Source organism: Puma concolor, chromosome B3 (genome assembly GCF_028749965.1).
Source record: "Puma concolor isolate L17-30 chromosome B3, mPumCon1.1.hap2, whole genome shotgun sequence".
NCBI lineage: Eukaryota > Metazoa > Chordata > Mammalia > Carnivora > Felidae > Puma > Puma concolor.
In genome coordinates this window covers 103,570,420-103,587,914 of record NC_141672.1, presented here as the reverse complement: position 1 = coordinate 103,587,914, position 17,495 = coordinate 103,570,420, and the positions used below count along the sequence as shown (strand labels likewise).

The following is a 17,495-nucleotide window of genomic DNA, read 5'->3' as shown; positions in this document are numbered from 1 at the left end:
CTCACCTTCCCGTCTGGGTTTGTAATCTATTGGTGCAGCGGTACCTAGGGTCCCGAGAGCAGGCCCCTGTGTGATACAGCTCAGCTCTGGTTACTGAAAAAAACAAAAACAAAAAAAACCAAAAAAACCAAAAAAAACCATGTTGTTGGCATTTCCTGCACTTGAAGAGATTAAAATGTTACTGTGGTCAATTCATTGAAACAGGTTTGCTTTGTTTTTAATACCTGGAAAAACACTATCCCTGATGAAATGTCATTCTTTAGAGGGGTGTCTTAGATAGTTCAACGGTGGTCCAGTGGAGGTCTTTGTAAGTGTGTACATTATGGAACCTGTGGGGTTGGTGGCCTCCTTCAACTGAGCTATACCTCTAACAACTGGAGTATAAAAGGTCTTAATTATATGTGTGTTGTAATTTCCATGAAGTCTAGCTGGGTTTGGAGATGGAACTGAGTCTAATCAATCCTCTCTACCAGTAAGCATTTTCCCCAGAACTGGGTTTGCCTCCGCCTCTTCCAGTCTTCCTGCAGCATCTCATGTTTTCTCCCTCCTGGGCTGAGTTTGCCCACAGCCCTACCCTATACAAACATGCAGTTTCCACAGAGGTGTGTTCTCTCCCTGTCCCACGAAATTCATTAGCTTGAAGTTGATGATTGTTCTTGCCTGCTGTTGGTCCACCTGTCTTGTGTATCTGTGTTTCGTGTGTTTGTGCCTTCAGCAGCTCTTGGCACACAGTTTAAGCAGAGCACCCAATACCCAAAGACCCGTAATAAGTGCTTACAAAGCCCAGGGTGTTGGCCTCCCTTTTGGTAACTGAGCTACAATTCTTCAAGTTAGGATTTATTACAATAGCTACAACCATATTGTAAATTCTACTAACTTGGCACTTATGTGGAATTGTTCACTTTCAGCCACATTCTATTCATAACAGTTGGGATTTTTATGATCCTAAGAACGTAGAAGTTGAATTTGAAAGTGGTTTTTTCTTTTTTAATACAGACTAAGTTGTCCTTAAATTCCCGATTTTGAAAATCATGTGGGAGATTTATTTTGATGATACTTTTGGTGGGTTATAAGCTTCCTTCGAAAGCAGATTGCAGCAATTTTGTTATGTAATTTGTAGCTGTTGTGTTTTGTTTTGAAGCTTATCACTTACAGAAAGACTGTAGAAACCTAATGCTATCTTACAGAATTTTTTTAAGGGAATAAACAGACGTGCAACTTTCATTAAGTCTTTCCAATCTCTTTGCAGTACCATGCAGGATGACATTTTTATTCTTCATGAGCAAGAGTATGACAGTCTGCTTGAGTCTGTCTTCAAAACTGAATTCTTAAGCCTCTTAGCAAAGCGTTATGAGGAAAAAACCCAGAAGCAACTACCTCTGAAATTTAGCAATACGTAAGTGGGGATCTGGGGCCCAAAGTTGTGAGTAAAAATTGATCTCCCTGCTGCAGTCAAGGCTGAGAAGAGAGGAGGCTTGTGGGGTGGAGCAGGGGGTCTGACCGGCTTCAGTGGCTTCAGAAAAGCCCAGCCCTGTGTGCCTCCATTTCTCCCAGAGAGTCCTAGGGCCTATAGAAGACAGTCCTGATGGATGTTACAGACCTTGAAAGATCACTTTTGCATTTTTGTGAAGTAATATGGACAGCTACTTAAAATTAGGATTTTTCTGCCTTATGACATGAGAAAATGTAAGTTAAAAAAAAAAGCAGAATATGGAATTGTGTTATGTAAGCCCATAGGCAGTATGAAAAATAAAAACTGGCTGGGCATTTTAGAGTTGTGGATGAATTTCCCATCTATTTGGGTTTTGGTTGCTAGTGTTGAATGAAATTTAATTAAGTAATAACCACCTTCCGTGCCGGGGAGACATGGGCTATCTTATGTCTGGCATCTCTCAGTTCTCCACAAACAGACCGAGGGAAATCGGAGAGGCACAGTGACGCCCCACAATAGTGTGGCCTGGGGAGTGTCCTTTCCCTTTCGTCCACTCGGCAGACCCACCTGAGCTCACCTGATGGAGTGACATTGGTACCTATAATGGGGTACTTCCCTCACCAACTGGTTTCTCACAGATGCTTGCTGGGCCCCAGATACTTCTGCCTCTGGTCGGGGCTTAGCACGCCGCTGTCCCACACCCATGTACGTTGTCCACGTTCGAGGGCCCCGGGCTGGCTCAGATGACCTGGGTTTGCCTAGTTTTACAGCACTCTTGCCCAGCAGCAGAAAACTCCATGCTGGGGTCTGCGAGCACCATTTTCTCATGTGTTACTAACAAATATCCTCATCACAGGCTTGAACTCAAGTTGAAAAAGGAAAACTGGGGTCCCTGGAGTGCAGGGGGCTCCCGGCAAGTGCAGTTCCACCAAGGCTTCGGTGACCTGGCCATCCTCAAGCCCAGTAACAAAGTGCTGCAGGTCAGCATCGGACCAGGCCTGCCCAAGAACTCCCGTAAGTGTGCACGGGGCCCGTGGCGGGACCACCGCCTGGCCCTCCCTCACCCTGCTCGGGGCCAGACTTGCTTCCTACGAGATGCTCACGGGGCTCTGCGAGGCAGAGAACCAGTACATTTACTGCTTCCTGGGGCTGGGGTTTACTTGACATTGAAGCATTTCCAACCAAACCAACATCGAGGCAAATGAGCAGGTTAAACCTTTCTGGATAATTTCGCACTTAGGTATAGCAATCCTGGCATTACAAATACTGTGTTTAAAATAAATCAGGGGAGCCTGGGTGGCTTAGTCGGTTGAGCATCCGACTTCAGCTCAAGGTCATGGTCTCATGGTCTGTGAGTTCGAGTCCCACATCGGGCTCTGTGCTGACAGCTCAGAGCCTGGAGCCTGCCTCAGATTCTGTGTCTCCCTCTCTCTCTGCTCCTCCGTCACTCCTGCTCTCTCAAAAATAAATAAACATTTAAAAAAATTTTTTAAATAAAATAAATCAGCTTGTTAGCTTCACATGTCCAGCCCATTCCGGTCAGATCTTGTCAACAGTACAAACATTACCTTTTCTGGCAGTTAGAAGAAATTGACCACGTTTTACCAGCCCTTAGCCGGGTTTCACTGTATTACTGGGCATCAGAGCTAATGGCTCCTCCTTCCACCATAGAACCAGCGCTTACCTGGAAAACCCCTCCTGCCACCGCACTGCACTAACTCCTTCACCAACCTTTGATTCTTTTTCTATTTATTACCAATGTTTGTAATGTACAGCATAGAGTAATCATGTATGCTATGCTTTCATCTACTGTAGATATCTTTATAGAATTTTCTCCATGCGTACAACAAATGGATGCCAGGTATAAAGGAGGCCTTTGTGAAATCTGTCTACAAAGGTACACGCTGGCATGTGCTGTAAGTCACTAATACAATACAGACAAATAGCCACGCAGAACATATTGGTGTGTCTGTATCAGTTGGTACTTACAGAAAACAGACAGCAGTTCTTTTGGGTTTTGTTTTAATTTTTCTCTTTTTTTTTTTTAAGTTTGTTTATTTATTTTGAGAGAGAGGGAGGGAGAGCACACGAGGGGCAGAGAGAGAGGAAGAGAGAGAATCCCAAGCAGGCTCCACACTTTGAGCGCAGGGCCCAACATGGGGCTTAATCTCACAAACCATAAGAGCATGACCTGAGCTGAAACCAAGAGTTGGATGCTTAACCAGTTAAGCCACCCAGGCGCCCCCAGACAGCAGTTTTTGAAGATGCTTTTAAATACACGGATTCTTGGGATGCCTGGGTGGCTTAGTCAGTTAAGTGTCTGACTTTGGCTCAGGTCATGATTTCGTGATTCATGGGTTTAAGCCCTGCGTCAGGCTCTGTGCTGATAGCTTGGAGCCTGGAGCCTGCTTAAGATTCTGTGTCTGCTTGGCGCCTGGGTGGCTCAGTCGGTTGGATGACCGACTTCGGCTCAGGCCATGATCTCACGGTCCGTGGGTTCCAGCCCCGCATCGGACTCTGTGCTGGCAGCTCGGAGCCTGGAGCCTGCTTCGGATTCTGTGTCTCCCTCTCTCTCTCTCTGCCCCTCCCCTGCTCAAGCTCTGTCTGTCTCTCTCAAAAATAAATAAACATTTAAAAAATTAAAAAAAAAAAAAGATTCTGTGTCTCCCCACTCTGGTCTCCTGCCAATACCTCCTCCTGGCCAAACCCAACTGGAATGCAGAGGCCTCTTGGCCCAGGTGAAGCAGTCCTTTGGGCTCAGAGCCTGGCAAAGAAGAGCAACAGATAACCAGCAGGTTGTGAAGAGTGTTCAGTAGGCCCCGAAGTGGAACATCCCCTAATCAGGAGGGAAGGAATCTAGGTACTGAGAGGGAAACCCTCACCAGGCCGCTTCCCCTTGTCCCAGACCTCAGGACCTCCTTCATTTTGTGTTATTCGTGCCTTCTCACCTCCCATCCTTCTCAGTTCCTCAGCCCTTCTCTTTGCAAGAAATTCCCTCTGCACCCCTCTTCTGGTTTGATCCTGCCTTCCTTCATGTCCTACTGGAGACCTATCTGTTGGTTTCCTTTGTAATACATGTCTCTGCAGAGGTGCCATCTCCTCTGCCCGGCAGTGTTCCTGCCGCCCCAGACCCAGTTCTGACCCACAGTGGGGTTCCATGGACCACCAGTTGATTTTCTAACTCCTCACGTCCGTGTCAGAAGTACAAGTCTTCTACCCTCTGTGGTCTCTGTTTTCATCGGAAGGCTCTTGACCCTACACTGATGTACAGTGAGCGCTGAGATGTGCTTCTTGCCAGTGACCGTGACGGGCAGCACTCACGGGTTCATTCCGTGCTGTGTTCAGACCACGAGTGCAAACGTTAAAATGTCCCACCCATCTCTTTTGAAAGCCCACAGAAATAGAAACGCTTTTGTAAGACTGTAAAGCCATTGCCTCTAACATTTCAACACCATGGGTCCATCGACATGTCTTCCGGCCCCTCCTGTCCCATAGCTACTAAGACAGTACTTCCCTCAACTGTCCTTCTCTATGCAGGCTCCTTGCATATCTGGCTGGAACCTGGATTCCACACTTCTCGAAAGTTTTCCATAAGCAAGAAACCATCAGAAGCCATAAAACCAACCAGTGGTACTGATTTTGACTTTGTCTTGTTTGTTTGTTTCAGGTCCTACCAGAAGGAACACAATTCAAAACAAAGGTTATTCCGGTGGGACGCACAATGCCAACTACCCCATGAGAGCCGCCCCTCCCCCTCCAGGTAAATCCAGCGTGTGCCCGAGACCAGGACCACTAACCTGGACCCATCATTTGTAAAATGTATCTGGGAAGAAACCCATTAGCAGATAAATGCGCACATATTACCCAGCCATGAGCCATTGCAGTGCCAGATGCACTCCTGCCAGCATAATGGCCCTGCTTGTGACCCCAAAATGCAGGAAAAGCATGAGCTCGTGAGACTGAACTGAGGCTGAGTTAACGTTCTGGATTTCATTACCTAGCAATATTACCCCCAAAGGGAAGACTTCTTACATCAGTAAAAGAAAAAGGAGTTCCTTGCCCATGGCAACCAGGATGTTGTCAGCTTTTCAGTTGGGAGGATGTGGCCTTTGTGGGGCTAGGAGTTCGCTGGCGATAACCCCTCCACCAGCACTCTGTTCCCGCCAAGTATCATGATGATATTTTGCAACTAGTTAAGAGCTTCATGAATAAGTGGAAAATTTTTATTTTCAGTCAGATAGGCTCTTTATTCCAAAAAACAAAGAAATATCTAAAAGAATTACAAAATTGATACAAAAAAATTTTTTTAAACCTTAAGTTTCATATTTCTCATGTTTTATGATAAAAATCTAGCACGCAGGTCAATAAAATCCAAACCTGAGTCAATGCAAGACTCTTTGCCTGGAAAAATCCATTTAGTGTTTTAAGAGCACTCTCAAAATGCACAAGATGTTTTTCCCTCACTCACAAAATTCAGTTAATAAAGAGCTGTCCCCAGAATATTGGGTGTTGGTAAGTTCAGGAGTCTGGGTCTGAAACAGTCACCTTAGGACCACACTTAAATCATCCCAGACAAGGAAATAGCAGTGTCTGAAGTAAGCAGGGAAAAGCATTTCTTTCATCTGCTCTGCAATCTCGAAGCTATATGCTAAAATATGGACACCCGTGCCTAGCAGGAAAAAACTAATTCAGATCTCTTTGGGAGTCCCCATGCTTTCTGCCCAGCTCTCTTTCCTCCCCTCTGCCTTTACCCTTAAAGAAAATCCAAGCATAAAGGAACCTAAGAGAACCACTATAGTATTGTGTTACTGCTTACACTGTGCTGGCGCCGCCTTCCCCACCCCCCCCAGCCCCGTCCCGCCCCTGTGCAGAATCCTGGCCAGACCACCTGGAAAGTTCATTTGCCTCAGCTTAGGTTGGCCAAAGTTGCCTCAGACCAAATACCCGACCTTGAGCTCGGCTCCCAACCCCTCTACGTGACCGTTTTCGTCAATAAAATGAGGCAGTTGGACCTGAATCCCTTTTATCAGCCTTTCTCACACTATCTGTGGTGAAGGAACAAGGTTGGGTTTTTTTTCTTTCTTTTCTTAATTTCTTGTTTTGTTTTGTTTTTATTTATGTTGAGAGAAAGAAAGGTGAGCAGGGGAGGGGCAGAGAGAGAGAGAGAATCCCAAGCAGGCTCTGCACTGCCAGTGTGGGGCCCGACACGGTGCTTGAACCCACGAACTGCGATTTCATGACCCAAGCTGAAGTTGGATGCCTAACCAACTGAGCCACCCGGGTGGCCCTTAATTTCTTTCCTTCTTTCTTTCTCAGCCTATCACAAACCATGCTTTTATTGTAACATATAATAAAAATGAGTAGAAGAATGGAATTTTAAAAGCATTCAAAATAGAAGCCAGAATTTCTTACTGGATTCAAAAGACATGAAATAGGTCTATGAAGCTGCTGTGAACGCTTCTAGGTGCTTATTCTTAATTTCTGAACTTATCGAGGGTGAATGGGTCACGCGCAGCATGGAGCAGCCCATCTGTGACACCCCCCCCCCCCCCTTTAATTTCATAGCCATACAGCACGTCCTGCTCTGGTTTGCCCCTCTCCTTGGCAACCACCAAGCTCCTTGTTTCTTTAATGAAGAAACTGACACACTGAAAGGTCATATATCTTGTTCAAGGTCAACAGAGCTAACCTAGGCAGAGCCCAATCTGACCTGCTGGTCTCTCTTATACACTGACGGTCATCCCACCTGTACCAAAGAGTTTTTTTCTTAATTCAGTTGGAAGAGGTTTTATAGGAGGTTTACCAAAATGGGCCTGGGGAAGTCTTGTTCTTCATTCTTGCCCAGATCTGTCAGTGGGAGAAGAGGGAAGGGAGAAGAAGAGATCACACATACAATGGAAAGATAATGCCCCTTTTGGCCAAGGCCTGTGGTTTGGAGCCCATCACCATATTCCATTACTTAACAGATAATGTGATCTTGACTAGGAACAGTTGTTTGGCTACGAGAGTTTGCCCTATGTGGATTGATCCAACCAGTGGCCACATTTCCCTGCCTGTGTAGCCTCTACCTCCCACAGGGGACTCCTGCAGAGGACACCCAAGACTGACCCCTTGAAAATGGACGTCCAACTGTTTAAACAGCTGCCTCCCAGCCCTCTTGAATCATAGCCTCATAATTTTTCTTAGATCTAAGAATGTGCCTGCCAACTCATTGCAAGCTTACCTTTCCTTGCATGTGGGCTTTGAAAGCCTAAATGAACATCTGGTGATTCTGCTACCCAATTCAACAAGCATGTGTGAGTGTCTGCTATGTTCCAGGCACTTGCTAGGCAGCTTACAGTCTATCAGCTCTGTCCCTCACAACCTATTTGCAGTCATGTCCTCTGTATTTTCAGATGGGAAAACTGAGGCCTGGCGAAGCTAAGTGACTTGCTCTTGGCTAATCGATGGAGAGCCTTTAAGCAGATCAGAAGATGTAAGCTTTGTTTTCTCCCGTTTTTCTCTCCCTAGGTTACCATCAGAACGGAGTCATCAAAAACCAATTTGTGCCACATCCCCACGCTCCTGGAAACCAGAGGTTAAATCAGAAAAGTCTGTACACCTCCATGGCCCGTCCACCCTTGCCACGGCAGCAGTCCACCGGCTCAGACCGAGTGTCACAGACGCCGGAGAGCTTGGATTTCCTTAAGGTCCCAGATCAGGGTGCTGCCGGGTAAGGGTCCCACCCCCTATAGATGAAGTTGGTGACCTGTATCTCCATCCATCACAGCAAGGTCCGGGGATTTCTTTGGGCTGTCTATACATGGTTCTAAAGTTGTTTTCCACCTGCGTGGTATAATCCAGGACCCAAGGCCATGAGGCTCGTGGTTGGCATTTATAAAAGTACCAGCCAGGTTGACAGCACACAACTCATTCTCTGGAGACGGTTTATCATGATCATCAGAAGAGGGCCCCCTTCAGCCCTGAGATTCAATTACTCTGTGACCTATCTTGCTCTCTGGCATGGCTGAGGAATGATGGGGTTTTGATTTGTGTCTGTGCCTGCTGCTACATAAACACTACAGCTCGAAGAGCCATTAGGAACACTAAGAATAACATCCCAGCATTGTACGAGGTATAGATGCTTTTATGAATACATATCTTTAGGGCTTTAAAATGAGAGCCTCGTAGCCTTTCTAGAACTGAAAATGAAGAGTGACAAAAAGAAACGCCGGGTTTTTAGCTGGAGGAAGTAAAGACTTCTAGAACTCTGTATTGATATTCAAAGAGTTATTAGTGTGGAAAGGCGGTTGGACACGTCCTGTGGAGTCACCAGGCATAAAACAGGCCCACTCAAAGACGTGTAAGTGATCTCTGCCAGGAGGTAGCTTTTGGCATCAGTAAATAAAGGGGCATTCTAGAACCCCAAAGATGAACTGCCCTAGGATGTAAGGAGTACCTTGCCCCCAGAAGTATTCAGGCACGGGGTGGATGGAAATAAGCAAGCAGATGTACTGTAGAGTGAGGTTGTCAGGTACCAGATAAGGATGAGGGTCTTATTTCAGTCCCTATTACCTAGCTAATATTGGACCTGCTGCTTACCCTCCCTGAGCTTTTTCTCCTCATCTATACACTGATGTAATGGCCACCATGCGTGCACGTTGTTGGGAGTACTAGAAATAATATACATTAAATACCCAGCATGATACTGGGCATGTAGGAGCCACTCGGTCCGCGGGGGCTTGATGACAATGATGGTGGTGGTGGTGGTGATGATGATGATAGAACCATTATCTCACCGAGGCTGAACTAGTGACTTTGAAGGAGTCCTCCAACTCTGCATGATTCTCCATGGTAGAGTGGTTTTCTCCACTGAACCCAAGAGTGGGCCTGCTCCAGCCCACTCTTCCCCTTCCTCATGCCTGCCTGCATCTTCCATTCTCTCCGTGGCTCCACCATGATGGAGTTTCAGATGTGGTCGGGAGACTCGTGGATGCAATAGAGCAGTGCTGGGAGAGAGACAACAGCTCCTGCCATTCACCTCCATTTCCCATTACAAGATGTTTTTCCTGCCTTGTCAGCTTCCTTCTAAAGACCACAAAGCTTTTACAAGCTTAACCACGTTCTCCCGGGGTTCCTCTTCCCCTGGCAAGTCTCACCTCATTTGGGCTCCAGATAGGAAAACACCTAAGTTTGGTACAGATGGTTGTCAGTAGAGATGATGCCACTCTACCCTGGATCTCTCTCCGCACCTACCCCCCACTTTTGTGTAAGTCGCTGCCTCCCACCAGTTCCAACGATCATGGCCTGCCTGATTGGCTTGATCAAAAGCAGTAGTTCTCCGACTTTAATGTGCACAGAATCACCTGGAGAACTCACTGGCCCACTTCCAGAGTCTGAATCAGTAGGTCCAGGGCGGTGCCCAAGAATTTACATTTCTATCAAGTTCTCAGCTGCTGTTGCTGCTGCTACTGATCCAGGGACCACATTTTGAAAAGCACTCCTCTAAAGGCATCTGTTCTCTAACTGATAAAGCCAGGAAAGATTCTGTGTACAAGTGAATTGAGAGGGTGCTGTTGAGGCAGAATTAAGATTTTTACTCCATAACCCAGACCTACACTATTCAGATGGATGGACCTAATGAAAATAATCAAACAATTCTTCCTGGGCCCGGGTTGAGGTTCGTGTCCCAAAGTAGGCCGAGAATTAAAATCAATCAGTCAACAAAATGCATCAGATCTCTTAGCTCTGTCTGTTAGCTTCCTACTTGCATTGGCCTTGGCAAGCAAAACCATCTTTCCAGCCCTGCTTTGCAAGTTACAGACTTGCACACCAGCCAACTGCCAGCATCTGTCAGCCAAAGGCAGGCAATTTAGGAACATAGTGTCTTAACTGAGGCTGCTCCCTTCCAGCCCTCAGCTGCGTGGCTCCCTATTTAAGTCTTAGCGCACCCTTTGCCACCTCTAGGTCTAAAGATCAGGCGTACATAATGTGGCGTGGCGATGGCTATGAGGCTGGACAGAGAGGGCACCTTCACAGCTGGCTACCAGGCAGTAAGATTTTCCTGACCTTCTGTTGTCTGTACTCTTAGTAGGCACACTGAGTCCAGGAGCTGCAGGAATCCCTTCTACCCTCCTCCTTGTACACTTAAATCTGCTGTAGTGCAAACATTCCTTAGATAATCCTACTCTGGTCAAAGGTCTGAACTTTTTCTTCATATTTATTTTCTGAAACACATCAAGTGAAAATTAAAATCATTTCTAATGTGGCCAGTGACCTTCGGCATGCCTTAGACATTTCAGAAGCCTCGGGGTCACCTGCATTTAATAGCTCCTCTTGGCCAAGAAAACATGAGTTGCCTTCATTTCACAGCAGGTTGTTGAAGCAAACAGCAGACTTTGGGATCCCAAACTTAAGCCTTTCCATAAACACAAAAATTCCTGTAAAACGTCACAGTTCCAAACAGTGACCTTGAAGGTGCCAATCTATAAAGGCAAGGTTTCCGCGGTCTTTTGCTCCTCGGGCTTTCGTACTCTTGGGCTTATCTTTCCTTTCCCTCTCCCACCCCCAATGCACTTTTCTTTATAGATGTATTTAGCATAAGCAATCATTTCTTTTGGATCATGTAATGTGGATAAAATCAAATGGTATAATTAGCACCTCAAGTTAATTCAGGAAAGTCTTTGTCAGTTTATTTTAGGTTCAGCCAGGTTTTTTTGGAGAGAGCATGAAGCCTTTGCTAAATTAATTACCATCCCAACTGGATCCTTTACCCTTGGCTCGCCACGTTTGGGACATGGCAGCTATTCTTACTGTTGTCCTCATTGTTATTGTCCAGGGAAACTAGAAAAGATGTAGAGGGAATCGTTACCCTGCAGTCTCTTAGCATACCTTTTGAAATGTCTGCATCAGGTTCAAGGTGTTTCCTGAGAATCCAGAAAGAGAACAGGTTAAGCAAGAATCATACAAACATTTCATTCATCAGCCTTTGCTCTGATTTCATAGGAACACTTGATTTGCCAGTCACGTGTGCTTTCGGTTATCCCTCCTATAGCTGAGACGTACATAATCTGACTCCATTTCATCACTGGCAGCATTAAAACCCAGACTGGAAATATCTTTTCTGTTGGCCTCTTTAATCCTATGGTCCATTTCATGGGAAGGCAACTTCAGGAAATTTCAAGATACTCCAGAGATTAATCCAACTAGAAGTAGGAGAAATAGAAAAATATTGAAAGTGCTCAGTGGTTGGGCTTCTTGCCATGCCACAAAGGGGGAGGGATCGATAGAAAAATTCAAATGCTCCCTGTATGTCTCTTGACAGGATTCTCCTAATGGAGTCATATTTTCAGGGGGCTTAAAATTTCCAACAAATGTCCAATAGCAATATTTCTCAACCCATAATCTACAGGAGCAGCAGCCGTATCCTGGCCGAGGCAGACATGAGGCTTAGGAATTCCTGGCATCCATTCCCACATTTCCAGTAATGTTTATAGATTCAACCTTTTGGAATACAGCATATTTCAAATAGCCAATGAAATAAAATGCCATTATTTTCCTTCTTGGAATTTCAAGACATAAATCTCACATCTGCAGAACAAAGCAGTGATCTTAGAAAGCTCAATCCCAGCTCCCCCTGGCATAGACGAGCTACACCCAGCTGCCCCAGAGGTGTGGGAGCTCTGAAACGTTCACAGAAGGTGGCCTGGTGGTGGGCAGAGAGCACAGGGGTCACAGTTGGAGGAACCGGGTGTTGGTCCCATTTCATTTGTTCATTCCTTCATTGATTCGTTCCTCAAACATTTATTGAGCCACATGCCTTTTCTGTGCCACACGCTGGACAATTACCAGCTGTGCTTCCTCATGTTTGGCACCTAATCTTTCTACACCTTGGTGTCCTTAACTGTACAATAGCGATAATAATATAATGTTAAAGCCCACTCCTCGGGGTTTCTTGATTAAATAAGGGCTTTGTAAACCACAAGCATGATGCAACTTCAAAGTTTATCTGTATTGGTTTTACTACTGTTACTCATGTCCTTCGGTCTTATAGGGAAATGTTAATATTCTTTTTTTAAAGTTTATGTGTTTTGAGAGAGAGGACACATGTATGCATGTGTACATATAAGGGAGGGGCAGAGAGAGAGGGAGAGAGCGTCCCAAATCCCAAGCAGGCTGTGCGCTGTCAGCACAAAACCAGAATTGGGGCTTGAACTCAAAAACCATGAGATCATGACCTGAGCCAAAACCAAGAGTCAGACACCTAACCGACTGAGCCACCCAGGCACCCTGGATAATATTAATATTCTCCTAGAATCAAAAGGCGGCTTTAGTCTCAAGAACTCAAATCTCTGGACCCCTTGAGGGTCTAAGCTTCAGGCATTGCAGCTTTAACAGGGGAAATAGGTGGCCTAGGAAAGCCAGACAAGGGGACCAGTGAGGGAGACACCTTCCCCTTCACACACGTATGGAAGAGCTCTGCCACTCGCTGTGGGTGCAGAGCAACAGCAAAGCAGCCATGAGGAAAACCTTGCAACAGACGCTCTTGCATTTGGACCATGTAAAAAAGTCCACAACCTCTTCTCCAGCTATACTATGACTCCATCTTTTTCTAGTTGAACATCCTCTGCTCCAGTCACCGTAACAGCTAACATCCCATGGAAAGTGACAGACGTTACCAGGAAAGAGCAAATGCATGAACACTCACTTTAGGGAGCCTTGTCACCATTGACGTCATTTGGGGTTTTGCTTTCTCATGGGCTTTCGGCATCTTGTGAGATCGAGCAGTTGTCCGTGAGGGTTCAAGTGTCAGTCGTTATCCTGAGGTCTCAGGGCAAAGGTCTTCCTCAGTCACTAAGACAGGACTTCTCCAGCAGCGTGGTTTTTCCAAAGCAGCCTGGATGGAAGGCGCTTGATGACTTGGGAAACCTCGTGGTGTGGGTTATAATGTGATGGCATCGGAGGTCTGATGCCCAACTCAGAAAACGACCTGCTGTAAAAACAGGCGGCTGTAACTCAGTTTCTTCCTGTGTTTGTCTTCTTACTGGGGGAGAGATACGCTCAAGTGGGAAGTGTGTACAAATTCTCCCAAAATGATGGGTCAAGCAGTAACAGGAAAACTGGATTACATTGTGCAGAAGTTACCTAGAAGGAGACAGTTTGCTCAGTGACATGGCAGTTTCCAGCTACGTGTTAATATGTATAACATGAACACTTGTTATTGAAATGGCAACAAGAAAAAGAACCGTTGCTGTGAGTCTGAAATTCTTGCTCCATCCCCCATTAGCCCAATAAAATGATTGTTTTTCTAACACAGTTTTCAATCCTGTAACGCTTAGTAGGCGTGCAAATGTCACGTGCCAAAATTATCTAAGTCCCGCATGTGTGTTACAGAACACATCCAGGCAGAGCACAACAGTGTGAGGACAGCAGTGTGCTGCTGAATGACTGGCTGTCCACACACCAAAGGGCCTGAGTCGTGCTCAGTTTGCCAGTTTCTACTCGCCATGGCCAGTGCCAGGCTACCGGCATGACCACACCGGCCTCGGGCTTGGGAAGAGATGGGCAGCCACACACCGTTACCGAGTGTTCCCACCAGACTTAAGCAACCAGACGTTTTTAACCTCGAGTGCAGAGACAGAATGAAATGTAGCAAAATAATTAGGAAGGGTTGAGTGATGAGTAGTTTTTGCTTGTGCTTTTAATTTCGTCACTTGTGTGTTCCGTTTAATCTTTAACAGTGGCCGTTGTTTAACGACTCACAGAATTCCCGATGGCCTAACAACCCTCTCTCCTGGGCTGGACGAGCCAGTGCCAGCTGCCTGAGTGGGAGGGTCGTGTTTGCTGTGTGAGCAAGTCTGAATCCCTCCTTCACTGCATTGACCAACCGCCCCTTGGCCGCAAGTGGAGGCTCCAGGCACCTAAAAGACCTCATTAATCAATTTCTGGCAGCTCCTAGTCATGATCTCTCCCCATTATTGATTACACAGGATCGCCACCTAGTGATGCAAAAGAGATTGTGTGGGTTTAAGGCTGCATCGGTCTAAGATAGAGCTAGGAAAATGGCTGTCCCTCCCGACTGCTTTCTGCGATGGTTTCTGGGTCTGCAATGTGGTGAAATGTGGAGGCAGCAGTCTCTTCTTCGGCTTCCTGTGTACCGTGGTACCTCTGACCGTAGAGATTTTGTTGAGAGCGCTCTAGAAAGCATTCTAAGAATTAGAAAAAGAACCTGGACCATTGCCTGAATCTCCCTTGTTTACAGATGAAGACGCTGATCGTTAAAGAGGTGAAGCGACATCCCCAAGCCACATGCCCGCCAGTGGCCAAACTGGGCCTCACACCCGGCACACTGACTCTTCAGCCAGTGCAGTGTCCCTCCTATTCCTGCACACGGTCACTCCATGAGAATGTGCAGACTGAGGCCACGCAGTGTTCCCGGGCCTGGTGCCAGGTCCGGGGGCTACAGTGGTGAGCATGAAGAGGCCCAGTCCCTGCCCCCATGGAACCTTTGGTCCTAAGAGGGAGTCAGCTGAATGGTGACATAGGTCCCTGGACTGCCACATGGACCCCCTGCTCTGAGCAGGTGTGAACTTCCCAGGATGTGGTGGGGGGTTTGAAATGAGATCTGAAGGCTGAGCAGGAATTAGCAGTGCCGCTTAGGACGGGGGTGGGCCGAGGGGACATCAGACCAAGGGACCTCAAGGATTACTGGGGGATTTGGGTTCCCATGTAGGTCCTTGGCAAGTTGGTTTCAAAGGTCTGTGTGGCTGGAGCTCTGGGAGCCTTATGCGTCTGTTACTGTGACGTCTAGGGATGAGACCGGCAGGAAGTCCCAGGAACCTACAGTGGTCATTTCACGGGAGTGTTGTGAAATTAAATGAGGCCACGTCTGTGAAAATGCCTAGCACAGTGCCTTGCCCAGCACAGCCACAGCCCAGGCGAGTTTATATTTCATACAGCTATAGGCAGGGGTTCCCAGACGACGTCCCTTCTGCCCACACTCACAAGAGTGAAACCATGCTCAGATGTGAGAATGAGGCAGCAGGAACCGGCCAGGAAGATTTTGCTGTCACTGGCTGCCCTGCTGGAAGAGTTGTACTCCATCCTGGTCACAGAGGACATTTAAACAGGAAAGAGCCAGACCATAGTGACCTTAGGGTTCATTGTCTAAACAGACACTTCCCTGGGGGTGCCTCAGTGACTCCATCAGTTAAGCGTCCGACTCTTGATTTCAGCTCAGCTCACGATCTCACGGTTTGTGAGTTTGAGCCCTGCCTGGGGCTCTGCGCTGATGGTGTGAGGCCTACTTGGGATTCTCCATCTCCCTCTCCCTCTGCCCCTCCCTTAGCCACACTCCCTCTCAATATAAATAAACTTTAAACAGATACTTCCTTAATGCAAAATGCAGAGCTATTCCCAACCTCCACATCTATTCCCCATCAAACACAGTCTTCCAGTCCACACTCTTGTTCCGCAGCAAACTATGCCTCATCTCAAAGCTGCCTGGACTCTTTAGGCTCCCACCTGGGAAGCACAGTGAACCCCGTTTAGCCAAGTAGTAAATAACCAGATGGTTTTACGTTGGTAAAGCGTGGGAGCCGCTGTCTGGGGCCTGGGACAATCAAGCCAACTGTTGCCAAGGGCCTACAGGGGAACCCAAATCCGCCAGTAATCCTTGAGGTTTTACCTTGATTGGGTTTACTTCGATTTATCCTCTGATGCCTTGGGACCAAATACCATGCAGTGGCTGTGTTCAAATAGGTGTTTCAACAGTCCTCCCTACCTCCATCTCCTTCTCCAGCCTGCCCCGGTTCTGGGACACCTGGTGTCTGCCGTCTCAGAGTGGCTGAGGTCACTCTGGGTGTCAGCAGTGTGGTGCTGAGCCAAAAGGGGTCTGTGTAAGTTACTTTTTTTTTTTTTAAGCAGATTGTTTTGAGATATAATTTATATACCATTAAATCAACCTTTTTAAAGTACCATTCAACTGTTGGGATTTTGGGGTTTTTTTTTAAATTTTATTTAAGTAATCCCTGTACCCAGTGTGGGGCTCGAACTCACAACGCCGAGATCAGGAGTCACATGCTCTACCAACTGAGCCAGCCAGGTGCCCCCATCAGAATCTAATTTTCGAATTTTCATCTTCCCCAAAAGAAACCTCCTTCCCATTAGCAGTCACTGCCTCCAACCCCCAGCCTCAGCCCCAGACAACCACTAATCTGATTTCTGTCATTATAGATTAACCTTTTCTGGATATTTCATAAAAATAGAATCCTTTTGTTAAATTGGTTAAATGGCATGTATTACAAAAGGAATTGTTTTCTCCGTCTTGTGTTCTCTAATCTTGCTGAACGTGTTTATTGGTTCTCCTAGTTTTTTAGTGCTATGCATTCCTTAGGATTTTCTATATGCAAGATCATCTCATCTGCACATAGAGGTATTTTCACTTGTTTCCAGTGTGAATGCCTTTTATTTTTCTTGACTGATCGTTCTTGCTAGAGCTTCCAATGCAGTACTGAACAGGTGGTGAGAGCTGACCTCCCTGTTTTGTTCCTGATCTTAGGGGGAAAGCATGGTCTTTACCAGTAAAGATGATGTAAGCTAGGAATATGTGAACTGAGTGTCCTAACGCCAGTCAGGGCTCCTAAAGGTAGGAAGACAGCAGCGTGGCCTGTGGCAGGACATGAGGCTGGGAACCAGTGGGGACCACACCTGACAGGGACTTTGTAGGCCTCATGAAGGGTTTTGGTCCATTTCCCAAGAGCAAGGAGAAACTGTTAGTATTTTTTGTGGAGGGTGAAGTGAACTAATAGACACTGAGTTGGGGGGATATTCAGGGAGCCCAGAAAGGAAACAACCGGACATGGAGGAGGAGGAGGTGCCAGGGCTGGGTCAGAGCTGGAGGCGATGGGCAGAGGAGCCAGGAGGTGACTCCCAGGACTGCTGCAGGGAGGATAGTCCTACATTTCAGAGCATCATCCAGCTTTGTTTCCCCACTAAGAGGCCCCTCTGGCCCCCTTTTCCCAGGGACGACACCCAAGTCCCAGTACTCTTGGGCCCAGAGGCCTTATCAACCTGCACTAACTAA

General features: G+C 46.7%; 1 protein-coding gene, 1 long non-coding RNA gene and 1 other non-coding gene across 4 annotated transcripts in view; 1 reads left to right on the top strand and 2 right to left on the bottom strand.

Annotated features, from left to right (window-relative positions):
• The window catches only part of MYO1E (myosin IE), a 228,889-nt gene that overhangs the window by 199,450 nt on the left and 11,944 nt on the right, over positions 1 to 17,495 (top strand). For both annotated transcript variants that reach the window (XM_086710815.1, XM_086710816.1), the window contains exons 23-26: positions 1,250 to 1,396; positions 2,289 to 2,446; positions 5,100 to 5,192; positions 7,943 to 8,144. In XM_086710815.1, the coding sequence (XP_086566941.1) occupies positions 1,250 to 1,396; positions 2,289 to 2,446; positions 5,100 to 5,192; positions 7,943 to 8,144 (600 nt within the window). The remainder of the gene's footprint in view (positions 1 to 1,249; positions 1,397 to 2,288; positions 2,447 to 5,099; positions 5,193 to 7,942; positions 8,145 to 17,495) is intronic.
• On the bottom strand, positions 10,614 to 13,827 carry LOC147580247 (uncharacterized). Its single transcript, XR_015252678.1, has 2 exons — positions 13,119 to 13,827; positions 10,614 to 11,616 (listed from the first exon to the last, which is right to left on the bottom strand). It is a non-coding gene; the product is annotated as an uncharacterized LOC147580247 (long non-coding RNA).
• Positions 16,444 to 16,516, bottom strand: TRNAR-CCU (transfer RNA arginine (anticodon CCU)). The gene has a single exon. It is a non-coding gene; the product is annotated as a tRNA-Arg (tRNA).